General features: G+C 38.3%; 1 protein-coding gene across 1 annotated transcript; it reads left to right on the top strand.

Annotated features, from left to right (window-relative positions):
• Positions 1-4,814: 4,814 nt before the first annotated feature.
• Positions 4,815-11,357, top strand: LOC136258708 (uncharacterized). Its single transcript, XM_066052050.1, has 3 exons — positions 4,815-5,861; positions 5,916-6,017; positions 10,105-11,357. The coding sequence occupies exons 1-3, from the start codon at positions 4,830-4,832 to the stop codon at positions 11,092-11,094; spliced, it is 2,124 nt and encodes a 707-aa protein (XP_065908122.1). The 5' UTR covers positions 4,815-4,829; the 3' UTR covers positions 11,095-11,357.
• Positions 11,358-13,359: the final 2,002 nt, after the last annotated feature.

The following is a 13,359-nucleotide window of genomic DNA, read 5'->3' as shown; positions in this document are numbered from 1 at the left end:
ATGTCAGTGTTATTGATGGTGCAGCTTTGGTTCACCTTCTACCAACAGTAAGTGTCGCTACATTTGATGAATATGCTGATTCAATATTTATACCTCACCTAGTCAGACAGCTTGAAAACTGTTCACGGCTTGATCTAGTATGGGATACATACATTACTGACAGTATCAAAGCTTCTACCAGGGAAAGGCGAGGTCTGGGTATTTGACGAAAGGTGGCAGGAAAAAACAAGGTATCAACAAATTGGAAGAGTTGTTTGCGTGATGAAAGAAATAAAGAGGAACTGTTCAAGTTCTTATCTGGTAAAATTATATCATTCAAATACCCAGATAATAAAGAAGTCTTTGTCACTGATGGCCCATTCGTGTTGACAAACAGTGCTACTCAATCTATGCAACAGTGTAATCATGAGGGAGCAGATATGAGACTTGTAATTCACCTGATTGATTCATTGAAGAAAGGGCTAAGCACTTGTCTTGTACGCACTGTAGACACAGATGTAATCGTCATCCTTATTGGAAAATTATCGCATTTATTCTCTGTCAATTCTAATGCAAACATTTGGGTGGCATTTGGTACTGGGAAAAACTTTGCTTTTTGGCATATAAACACCATCTGCTCCAATCTGGGTGAGGAAAAATCTATTGCATTGCCATTGTTTCATAGCTTCACAGGCTGTGATACAACATCAAGTTTTTATAGAAGAGGCAAAAAAACTGCTTGGGAAGCTTGGAATAGCTTCCCAGAAATTACATCAGTATTTTCTAGAATATCACTGCAACCATTTGAAAATTTTTATGCTGCAACTTCACACTTTAGGATGCTGGAAAGGTATACAGTTCTTTTATATAACAAAAGCAGCACATAGGAAGATGTAGATGAAGCAAGAATGGAATTATTTTGTCGGGAAAATAAGTCAATGGAAAATATTCCACCAACGTCAGATGCCTTATTGCAACATGCTAAAAGGGCCACTTATCAAGCAAGCCTTTGGACTTCTAGTCACAACTCTCAGCAAAATCAATCTACGCCAGATTCTTGGGATTGGAATTGGGATGAACTTGATAAAGATTCCAGTTTGGACTACTCAGCCAATAGCTTCCAGTGCATGCATGTAGTTTGTAAAATGCAGTTGTAAAAGTGAAAAGGGATGTGGGACTAGATGTAGTTGCAAAAAAGCCACTTTAACATGCACTAATCCATGTAAATGTAACTATCTACTTGAAAATCCAGAATAACATTTTTACATCATGATTATATTTATTTATTTTGTGAAATAGATTAGTATTTGTCATTGAATGCTCAGAACATATTTCATAAACATTTGCAACATAACAGTGTCTTAAAATCCATTAAAACACATTGGTAGCACAAAATTAATGATAAAATCTCTAATAGAACAGTCACTTGAAATTAATTGATTAGGGGCAATTATTTAATTGGGTTCCTAGCATGAAAATGTTGAAAAGGGTCTCAGTTATCACCAAAAAAACATTGGTGCTTTTATCCAGCCTGTCCCCATGTTTTCTAAAATCTGCCCTACTAATAGGGGGCAACCCAGCAGCTAAACACCCCCAGAAATCATGCCCACTCTACGAACAGCTGCAGGAAACTCAGGAAAGGTAGAATCTCCCGAAGGCCAGAAGACCTCACACTTAGTGAGGTTAAATGCAGACCGAAAGCTGATCCATCCCGAGAGCATTCTTAATTTTTTTTATTTATTAAGGCTTTACAGCACAAGCGCTGAAGGTCTGTAGGACACCTGGTCCTACAGCCTGTTTTAAAGTTGTTACAGAAAGTGTGTTTGAAAAGGTGGAGAAAGGAGAAAAAAATCCATGACTGGACCTGGGCAGCCTCGAACCTGCAGCCATCTGATTAACGGTTGAACGTTTACAGGAGTTTGCCAGGCAGTCAGGATGTTTTATCCTTGTCAATTTCAGACTGTTGTGAACAAAGCAATTAGGGAAGACCGTGGGCCAATAAATGTACCATCATCCAGATACCATAGTCAAAGACAAGCACTGCTGTGGAGTCCTACAGATTGAACAAAATCCATAATCACAAGAGAAAATAGCAGGGGACTCCCTGTTGTACACCCACAATAACTTGAGATTGGTGTGTAGACAGGCTGATCATCATAGCAGTGCCTTTAGATAGTTTGAATAACAATAGAGTTACAGTGACAAAGTTATAAAGCGTAAACCAAACAAGTGTAAAATCGCGGGATTGAGATACTCCTATAGAGCAGTTACCACGTGGTAAAAAAGTGTTGTTTACTTAAACTAAAATCTACTTTAGTAAGCATAAATTCCTTTTAGTGTACTATACTAAACTAAAACTAAAAGTTTTAATCTGAATTTTACTAAAAACTAAACTAAAAACTAAAACTGCTGATCACCTCACTTAATTTTTGCTTTATAAATGAAATTTCTGCTTATAATTAAACGTTTGTAATTTCATAGATCTACCAATAGAAGTACTAGATTGTTCTAGAACATCCTATGTATGTTCTATTAGAAATCCTCAAAAAATGTGCACTCTATTAGAGTATTAAAAATATTATTGAAGTAAATCATGCAATGCAATACATTTGTAGCTAAGTCTGTCTTCAATAATCATCATTTTGTCTGCATATATGCATATATAGAAAAGAAGAAATGTGAGCCAAAACAAACCTCAAAGTCAACCATGCATAGGCTGGTTTTGGGGCCTTATAAAGTACAAACTTGAAAAAAGTGAAATCCACACAAAAACAGCCAAGCTGTGAAAAAATGGTGCAGCCTTAAGCCTGGATGAAAAAAAGTTGTGAAATCAAAGGTGGTGGCCAAGAAATGGCTGCAATGATGTTAATGCTAAAATTTTTAAATAATGGTTGTGTGCATTGTTAACATCTATTAGCATTATATAACATCATTGTAGCCATTTCTTGGCTGCCTCCTTTCACCTTTTTCACCCAAGCTTTTAAAGCCACACCATTTCTTCACAGCTTGGCTGTTTTTGTGTGGATTTAATTAACACATTAATTTCTAGGTGTGATGTGATCTGATTTTTTCTTTTCTTAATTTCTACACAAAATTGGGCCGGTCGGATCCAAGCAACAACTTTTCAAATAGGTATGGCCTAATCCGCATAAGTTTAAACAGTGATTTTCATCATACTAGGCTGGTGCAATGTGAGTTATTTTCGCAGTGCTTTAACAGCATATGTCAACAAATTCTGGGGGTGGATAAACACAATCAACAACCAGATGATACACAGTAGCAGGGGCGGATCTAGGATTTATAAAAGGGGGGGCTAACTCAAGGTACTAATCTCTTGGGTAGAGGTGTGCAAAGAACTAGGGGGGTCTGGGGGCATGCCCCCCAGGAAATTTTTGAAAAATAGATGCTAAAATACTGCAATTTGGAGACATTTCCACATAAAATTCATAATATTTTCTGCCTGTAGATACTTTATATACTGCCTTTAGATTATAGGTATGGCTCTCTGAAGCATTTTGCTAATGGAAAAGTTTGGGTAGGTACAGACAACCAAGTACATGATGCACCCCTCTCACAATTGCACAACACTGAATAGGTGCATGTTAGAATAAAAATGTTGAAAGTGGAAAATTTTGAAATTTGAACAATACAAGATTGAATCTGAGAGCATTTTCAATGGAAATTGCATAGGCGGCGGAAAGGGGGGGCTAGGGGGCTTAGCCCCCCCTCAGAATGACATTACACCGAAATTATCTTTCTTGGAGTGGGGCTGAAAACCGTGATAAAGATCGAGATACTCTAATAGAGCAGTCACTTTTATAAAGTAGTCAGTGTGTAGCGAGCTATGTAAGGATTTTTATATAGTTTATCAGCTAGAAATGGTAGTGGAAAGCTCTTGTCAGTTGGTTGTGACCTTTTTTTTTGGTCTCACCTTACCAAACTATAGAAATAAGTCTGGGTCAGCCCAGCCCCCCCCTCATATCAACTACTTCCTCCACCGCTGGGAAATTGTGTACCTGAATTAAGTATTGCCATACATATTAACTACACAAGTAGATGAATGAAGCCCTTTAAACAGACCAATGCACTTCATTGTATGTATAGGTGCAGGCAGATTTGGAAAAATTCCATAATAGAACCAACTACATGTTTCCAGTGAATGTTCTATTAGAGTAGTTAGCTGACTGCTCTATTAGAGTATCTCGATCTTGTACACCTCCAATGCTGATCCGGATCCTTGTTGCATAAACTTTAGCATAAATCCACTGATAATACCTTGGAAAGATGTTTATAAGGTGGTTTTATGAGTATTTGTTTTATTAGTGATCATATAATTATGCTAAGACAAAATTTCATTATAATACTCAGCGTATTGATCAAGTAAAGCCTAAATATGAGGGGGGCCGCCCCTGAGTAGCTACATGTAGGATTGATTGATTTAGCTACACGTCTTATGGTTCAAGACAAATGTACAGGAAATAAATAAGGGGCCTAAACGCAGGGTACCAAGGAGCTTTAAAGCAGCTGGAGCCCTGGAAACACCATAGATCTATGGCAACACACACACACGCACGCACGCACACACACAGGCACACGCACGCACGCACGCACACACACAGGCACACGCACGCACGCACGCACACACACAGGCACACGCACGCATACATCAATTATTAGTTAAATTAGTTACTTTAGCAGACTGATCTGTCAGATCCCACAGTCCTAAGGCAGAGGAGAGAAATATTAATTAGGTCACGAGGTTTGTGGTTTCCATTAAACCGTAACAACAATTTAGTCACGTGTGCAATAATTATATTTCCTATATACGTATCAACTATCTTCAAAGAGAAATGGCTTCCGGTGATGATTTTCAAGGTCTAGTTCTGAAGGGAGTAACGCCACTTGATCGTGACGAACTGGGACGCGGGGCTTATGGGAGAGTTTACGCTGTAAACTATTATGGAACGATCTGTGCCGCCAAAGAGATCCACTCCATTCTGGTCGAAGGAGTTGGACAAGTGCAAATGCAGCGAACCATCGAGTCGTTTATGAGGGAGTGTCGTCAATGCAGTACTCTACGTCATCCAAACGTCATACAGTTCCTAGGTGTTTATTATCCCTCTGTGGGGGTGGGCGGTGTACAGGGAAGGATACGGCTACCAGTAATGGTTATGGAGATGATGGCGGATAGCTTGACCTCACTGGTGGATAAACATGCGAAGATTCCTGTCCATATAAAATTTTCAATTGTCCATGATGTCTCTCTTGGCCTGTGCTATCTTCACAATCATGATCTTCCCATTGTTCACCGAGACCTCTCCCCTAACAACATCTTATTGACGGCACATCATGTGGCAAAGATCAGTGATCTTGGGGTGGCCAAGGTGATAAAGGCTGATAGCAGAAAGACAATGACTAAAGCTCCAGGAACTGTCGATTTTATGCCACCAGAATGTCTTTCAGTTAGTCCAGTTTATGGTCCTCCCTTGGATGTATTTTCATTTGCCGGTATAGTCCTTCATACATTCAATCAACAATGGCCTCATCCTATTGATCAGGTGCAATTTGACCCCAAGACCAGAAGGAGGGTAGCATTGTCCGAGGTAGAGCGCCGTCAACAGTACCTGGATAAACTGAGAGGAGAGGCTGAAGTATTGAGGCCACTGGTGGAGGAGTGTCTGGATGATGATCCTGCTGTGAGGCCAACCATATCAGCTGTCTGTGAGAGGATCCAAGTGAACAAGGATGTTTACATGAAGGGTTTCCCACAAGATGTTATCACTTTACATCAACAAGTGGAACAGAAGGATAGAGAAAATGAACAACTGAGGAGAGAAAATGTGCAGCAAAAGTCCAAGATTAATCAGTTGAGACAACAGCTGGTAAGTGTTGTTTTGTTTTGTTACTAATAATATCGTTACCATATATGGTCATAGTCCTCCACAAGGAGTGTACCAACACAACAAGTAGCCAGTCAACTTAATAGAGTAACTTTAGGAGGAGAAGGACCAACAACGAAAACGTCAAAATTTAGAATAGTGAGTCAATTGTGTTAACAGTATACTATACTTAACACCTCACCTATCAACCCCTTGGGGACTAGGGTTCTGCAATACAGTGCATTTTGTGTATCACATATCACCATCAATAAACTGTTCGATACAACACTGTATCATGATACTAATGAAGTGGTTATGAGTGGTACTAGATAGCATAACATGCAGCCTGGGACGAATCCAGACTTTTGAAAAGGGGTCAAAATGAATTGCCACTATAGGGAAGGTATACCTTAGTGTGCAAAACACACTATCATTCAAAGTATGCCAATCTAGGGGGGCTGGGGGCATGCCCTCTGAGATGGAATCTGAGAGTGATTTCAGCATGGGTTCATCACAATTTTTATTCGACTGTTGTATTAGAGGTGACTGCTCTATTAGGGTATCTTGATCTTGATACCTTGATTTTGTTGTTTATATAGTGCATAATTGTTGATGGGTCAGGGTTTCCAGCTATCCTCCTGAACTATTTTATGTAACCTATACAGCAGCTCTGCACAGTACACACCTTTGTGCACTCAAATACAATGGTATAGTCACTAGACAGGATCCTAGAATGCACTCAATGCAGCTCCCTTGAAAATGCTGACAAACTCTGAATATTGAAAGGTATATAAGTTTAACAGATTTTGGTGTGTACATCTGCATATCTGTTTAGACAACAATCAAAGGAAAGTTTCTGTTTGTATTAAAGAAATTGCGCATGAGTTTTATTATACAATGCCACCCATATACGCACAGCTAGCTGTGTACTTTTATACAACGCTCAAATATATTTAATTGTGGGTTTTAATTAGCATGTAAGCTGGCCGTTGGAAGTCTTGGAAGTATAGCATTTATACGATAGAGACTGGTGGTAGCTATTTGCAACTAAAAGTCACAAATAGAAAGATAAAACTTCACTGGATGAGATTTTCATGACATATAGAACAGCGTTGAAACCGGGTCACTACTGCTGACCCAGATGACCCACTGACCCGGATTTGACCCGGATGTGACCTGGATTAATTAAAGCCGAGGAGTGTGATAAGAGCTATGTTTCGGCTAGTCTCGAGCGAGCGAGACTACGTTTTGAGCAAACCGTTTTGAGCGAGCGAGACTACGTTTTGAGCGTTCGATTCGTGTTGAGTAAACAGGGGTGGATTAAGGCTTTTAGAATTGCAACTTCAGCCTAGCTGTAGGTTGAAGACCAAAAAAGAAAAAGGTCATCATCTACTAACAATAGCTACCCCTCACCATAGATACCCTCAGTTTCGTGCTACATACTATGCTTACTAATAAATGGGCGTGGCTGAGCATATGTTTGTAATGCGATAAGTGGGCGTGGCTTAAAAAAGAGCTACGCGATAGCGTTTATAAGTTTCCACGTTGTCAAATGAACAATTTCATTTCTCACGTGATCCAATCCGGGTCAGACCCGGATGACCCGACCCGGTTTCAATGCTGATATAGAACACAATTGACATGTATACTAAACTTTTTGAAGGGAGGATATCCCTCTCCCTTGATCCACCCCTAAATCCACCACTGCATGCAGCTAATAGTTGTAACAATATCCAATTTATCTGTACCTTAAAGAGCTGATACTGATTATACATTCCCTGTGTATACAAATTTGTGCATTTGTATACACAGTGAATGTCAATAAACTACAGGTGTATTACACTGTTGTGACAATTAACTGATATGATATTTTTACTATGGAGACATCAGAAGTGCTGTTACAAAGCACATCTCTACCTGGATACCTATGGTGGCGTGGCCTCTATTACACTACCCAGACAATTAGCTACCACAATCACTGATTTTAATGCATGCTCCCACAAAGGCTTGTCTGGATTACTCTGCATTTTGATGAGTTGTAGATGGCTGGTACAGCAGAGGTGTAGTTCTTTATACTTAAAGTGTAACAGCTACTGTTTTCAGAAGACCTGGGTAAGAATATTTTAACCATAACAGCAGTACTTATACATGCATATTTATATGGCTTCTTGTAATGCTGCACTTTATAGCACAGGAAATAGAGACTTTCTATTTTTTTGTAGAAAAGGATCACTGTTACAGTAATAGAGCAATCACTAACTGTTCTTTTAGAATAATTCAATATATCGATATTTTCTAAGTACAGTATCGTATTGTGAATTTGTGATACTTTATAGAAATATATAGTCTGTCATAAGCGGAAGTAATGGTGTTGAACTGTTATACTGGATGTGCTATGCACATCCACTACTAAGGTGTATTGTCATGCGAAACTACCATCATGATGTGCTGTACATGTGTGTGTTAGGCTTGCGCCTATTATGCTCCGAATTTTTCCTTTTATTCCTTCCAGAATTTCCCAAAAAATTCTCCTATAATTCTTTTTTTATTCTTGTATGTTGTCTATTATTCCTAAATTATGCTCGTTTTAGTTTTTGTAGCTAGTCACCTTGTTTTCAAGATACAACGTTCTGATTGCTCTATTAGAGTATTTGAGCGTTCTATTAGAGTATATCGATCTTTTAGCGGGTTTTCAGCTCTCTTACAGCCAGCATTCATGTAATTATGCCAGCTTTATAATATTCTTAGTAGCTCAGCTGTTTCTTCTAGCTAATCAAGGAGAGGCACGCCCCTTAATTCCACCGATTATTCCCGTGGGTGTTCGATTATTCTAAAATTATGCTTGTAATCGTCCTATTATTCCAGAATTACTCTCACGAAATTGGTGACCTATTATTCCCAAAATTATGCCAGCATAATAGGCGCAAGCCTAGTGTGTGTAATACTTTAAAATCTTGTATTATGAACCACGATAGTGGGTTTATAACAGGGATCATGCAAAAATTCTAATAAAATGCACATGTAAAACCACCTTTGAAAGCATCCTCTAACTCAAAACAACCCTCTGATGGTTATTTGTAATGAGCATAGATCCACTAGTAAGTATCAAGTGAAAAGGAAAAGTATGTGTATTTCAGACAAAACGAAAATTGTGACCTGATCTTGAAAACCTGTACCTTTTTGGCACATTGGTCAATTTTCTGTTTTATAGTTTAAATGAGGTACTGGGTGCTCATCTATCTTGTGTTAAAATTTTAGCTTAATATCTTTAAGCATGGCCAATTTTCTGTCCTGTACATTACAAACTAACTTTATGATAATATACTGAGTTCTGTGAGTGATTAAGGGTGACAAATTTTGTTTACCAATAATTCCATTCCTACCATCTAAAATACTTTTGAAAGAGATTTCTGATTTGTTCAGGTGCTAGAATAAGTCTTAGACAATGATACATGTTATTTAATTGCAGCAAAGTACCAAGAACACTTCATTTAACCATCAAAATCACCCAATTTGTAAGTTAATTGGTGTCCCATGTATGTGAAATTACTACATAGTCTGCTATAATCATCCATATCTCCTAGGAAAAAGGTTTAGATGTGAAACTTCATAGCATGAACGTTTAATAGTTGCCTTATCTAAATGCACAAAAAAATTAGTAATTATTATTTTTTAATTGTTGAAATTTCCATTTGAGTTTTCCCAAAAATTTTGCTTGTAACCAAAAGGTAGGTTTTCCAAGATCCGGTCACAATTTTCCATTTTGTTCATCTTCATATATATAGACGAATAATCATTGAAAATTTTAAAAGGGAAATGAAACAAGAAGAGATCACTGGTTAATGTAAACCACCAATCCCTATTTTGACTCTGTCATAAATGTTTAGTTAGGATGTTGCTAATGGGTTTACAGCAACCTACTGTGTGGTTAGCATGGAAGCCTTACGGGCTTGCAGTTATTATGTCAGGGAAGCCAATTTATGTATGATCAGTGTAATTACCAGTCAAATAATTACCAGTCAAATAGAAGCAGCTGCTGTGATGATTGAGAAACTTCCTATAATAATGTTATTGTATACTAAATAGTTGTTGTATTTAAGACAAACAATGTAGTAACCTGTGGTCCCAATTCACAATAGATTTCTCCTACCCCACATGTTCCCACTATACACTAGCTAACTGTATGGACAATAGTGTACATGTTGATAATGGTATTTAATTACTAGAAATATTATTATCACCTCAGGAGGCACCTCCATTAATGCCAACACTTACCAGTGGCAGGTACCACATGAAATGGACTCAGCTGGCTAATCTTCCTGCTCCAATGCTTAATGCATATGTCACAGTACAAGACAAGAAGGTCTATGTTGCTGGTGGGAATAGTCCAGTTGATGATGCTAATCATCAAGTATTTGTTTATGATGTCAACACTGACCACTGGGATCAGTTACCTCCCTCAGGTCACTTTGATGGTATTCCTCACATCATTGGTGGCAAGTTAGCTATTGTTGGAGGAGCTCTGTCTGCTACTGATAGTCCAACTAATAAAATTTCCACATTTGACGAAACTAGTCACACTTGGACATCATATTATCCTGACCTTCTCTCAGTTAGGATCAGACCAGGGGTGGTTACTCACCTGGAGCATGTTATTGTTGCTGGGGGAGGAAAATTTGCTAACAACAAACCAGTAGTAGGAGATGATATTGAAGTGCTCAACTGGATAGAGAACTCTCACTGGAAGAAGGTGTCCATTAATCTTCCTTTGCCAATGTGGGATTTTACTCCCATTATAGCTAATGATCACTATGTCATAGTGGGTTATGGTGGTGCCGACCTGCAACCTTACAGTAGGGCCTACAAGATACCAGTCGATGACATCACAAGATCAGGTGACCAACAACAAACCAGTGATGCACCCAACAAATGGATTACAATGACTGAGGCCACTCACTGGTGTATAGCCCTAGTCCCCAGCTCATCCCCACCAGTGGTAGTTGGTGGAATTGATCAAAGTGGTACAACAACATCAAATATTAAGATGTATGACCCTAGCAAGTCATGGAAGAAGATTGCATCTTTAACGTCTGCTAGATCAGGAGTAGCTATAGCAACAGTTAACAGTAATGCCATTCTAGTCATTGGAGGATATACTAAAGGAGGTAGTAAGGCTAATGCTGACTCATCCAGTCTGATTACAGTGGAACTGGGACAAGCTCAACTAATACACTAACTACTAGAGTAGAGTTGTATAAGAGTTTGTGTGTTCATGCATACACTACTAATAAGCATACACTGGTAATAAGCATATACTACTATTAAGCATAAGCATACACTGCTAAGTTACATTTGTCAACTTTTTTATCAAATGTCCATATGTTTCATAGTTGACCATGTAAATTATGGAACAAGATATAATGTAATGATAATAAGGTGTACCGGTATGTCTGACTTTTCTTTCATCACAATTTCCACTAACTATAACACAATTGACAATAATAATTACACTTACTGGAGATGTAGTCTACCTCAGGGTACTGTTGTCTTGTACGGGTGTGGGGGTCACATCTTGGTTGTGGTTACCGGTACTTTGGTAACCAATCAATGTTACCTGCAGGTTCTCAACTTGTTCAGAGTATGTCTTCTGAAGTGTTTGTGGTTTATGGGGTAACTCCTTCACCTGTTCCCATTCCTCAAACTGACACATTTACATGACACATAACTAGGGTGTATATATTTAGTGTTGAAAAAGTCATGAAGTTCCATGGTCTTATAGATAAGGTGTGATCTGACTAAATGGTAGTGAATAATTTGAGGGAGGGGTGGTGGGGAAGTTTTCCTTATGTAACAACCTTCTAAATTTGGAGAGGTCAATATCCATGAATTATTTGGGTGTACCCAACAATTAGGCTGAACCAGTGTGACTCGCCTACCTACAATCCTTGAACCAGTTTATATGCTGTATTCATTGAATAGTTGGTAGTACAATATATGTGACCGAATTTTGGAAATCACCTTTATGGTCGCGCCTGAAACAATTAGAATTTTTGAAACTAGCATGGTGCTGTTAATAGCAGAAAACAATTTTTGAATATTAAACTTTTCTTGTAATTCAGGGTATCTATGGTTTATTCTACCCTTAATTGGGTAGGAATTTAACTTATAATGCTGTGTTTCAGAACTAAATATTTAATGTGTCAAATGCGCCCATAAGGGTGATTTTCCAAAACTTGGTCACATATCACAATCACACACATTACATGTTTTTCTTTCTCAATTACCAGTTGATCTTTAGTTGTTAATTGTTTCTTGAGGTTAATTGGTTGCCTGATCCAGTGATGAGGTCATGAGGGTGTGGCTAGCTCACCTGATCTGTCAAATACTCCACCTCTATTGTCTGGTGATCTGTGGAGAATGATCTGATTGGCTGGATTATGATTAATGGGGTGGTATCAATAACACATGCTACCTACACTGTTAAAATTTAGGTGTAGCCAAAGCACCTTTAGGGGTGTCCAGTTGCATGTTTAAAAACAACTCCCTTCAGGTGTTAGAAAAGGTGCTGTAGTGACACTTGGAGGGTGTGAAAGAAGAGTGCTACGGTGCTGCAAGAAATATAACACCAGAATCTAAAGGTGCTACAAGAGGTGTAAATTCAGGGTGTATGGTGGGGTACACTGCCTTCATTTTAATTTCCGAAACTTTCGTGGGGGGTGGAGCTCCTCTTATCCCTACATTTTCATTAATGGTTTATTCTGGAAACACATATTATGACCTGTGAAATACAGTAATTCAACAGGATTACAAATACACTTACTTGCTTGTCTTTCTACACTTTATATGTAAGTTGCAATTTGTACTTATAACGTAACTACCAAAGAAACTTTTACTTGTGGCCTTGTAGGTGCAAAGGGTGTTCCCATTACACCTCATCAATGAAATGTACTATCAATGCTGCCTACATGCAGAAGTGCAGCACTTCATGTATAGTAAATAAGTTTCCTTTAGCACAATGGAAAAACATTTATGCAACTATTGTTTGGAAAATAGAATCCAAATCACATATTAGAAGTTTTGAGATAAATGGTTTAGACTTAAAACTATTATAACTTGCCAAGGCACGCATATGAAATTTACACCAGAAATGCATCAATCTATTACCTTTCAGGTACTTGTAGAGTTCCTGCCAAATAAGAAAGAAAATGTGATGAATTTAATGAGCAAGCTGGCTCACTACAATAAAGTGCATATTTGTGCATATGTGGTCAGCTCTAAATGTGATATGCATAGAATGTACTTGAGTGGGGTATATAATGTGTAGGAGATGATAGTTCACATTTGCTATTTAATGAGGTAAATGTGAACTATCATCTCCTACACATCACATACACCACAGGAGTGCACGCTAACACATTTAGAGCATATCATGTACACACAAATACACTTTTTATTGTAGCAGAGGTAGTATCACGGCTCCTCACAAAGGGTGGAAGGTGGG

This window comes from Dysidea avara, chromosome 6 (assembly GCF_963678975.1).
Source record: "Dysidea avara chromosome 6, odDysAvar1.4, whole genome shotgun sequence".
NCBI classification, from domain to species: Eukaryota; Metazoa; Porifera; class Demospongiae; order Dictyoceratida; family Dysideidae; genus Dysidea; species Dysidea avara.
This window is presented reverse-complemented; position numbering and strand designations above follow the sequence as displayed.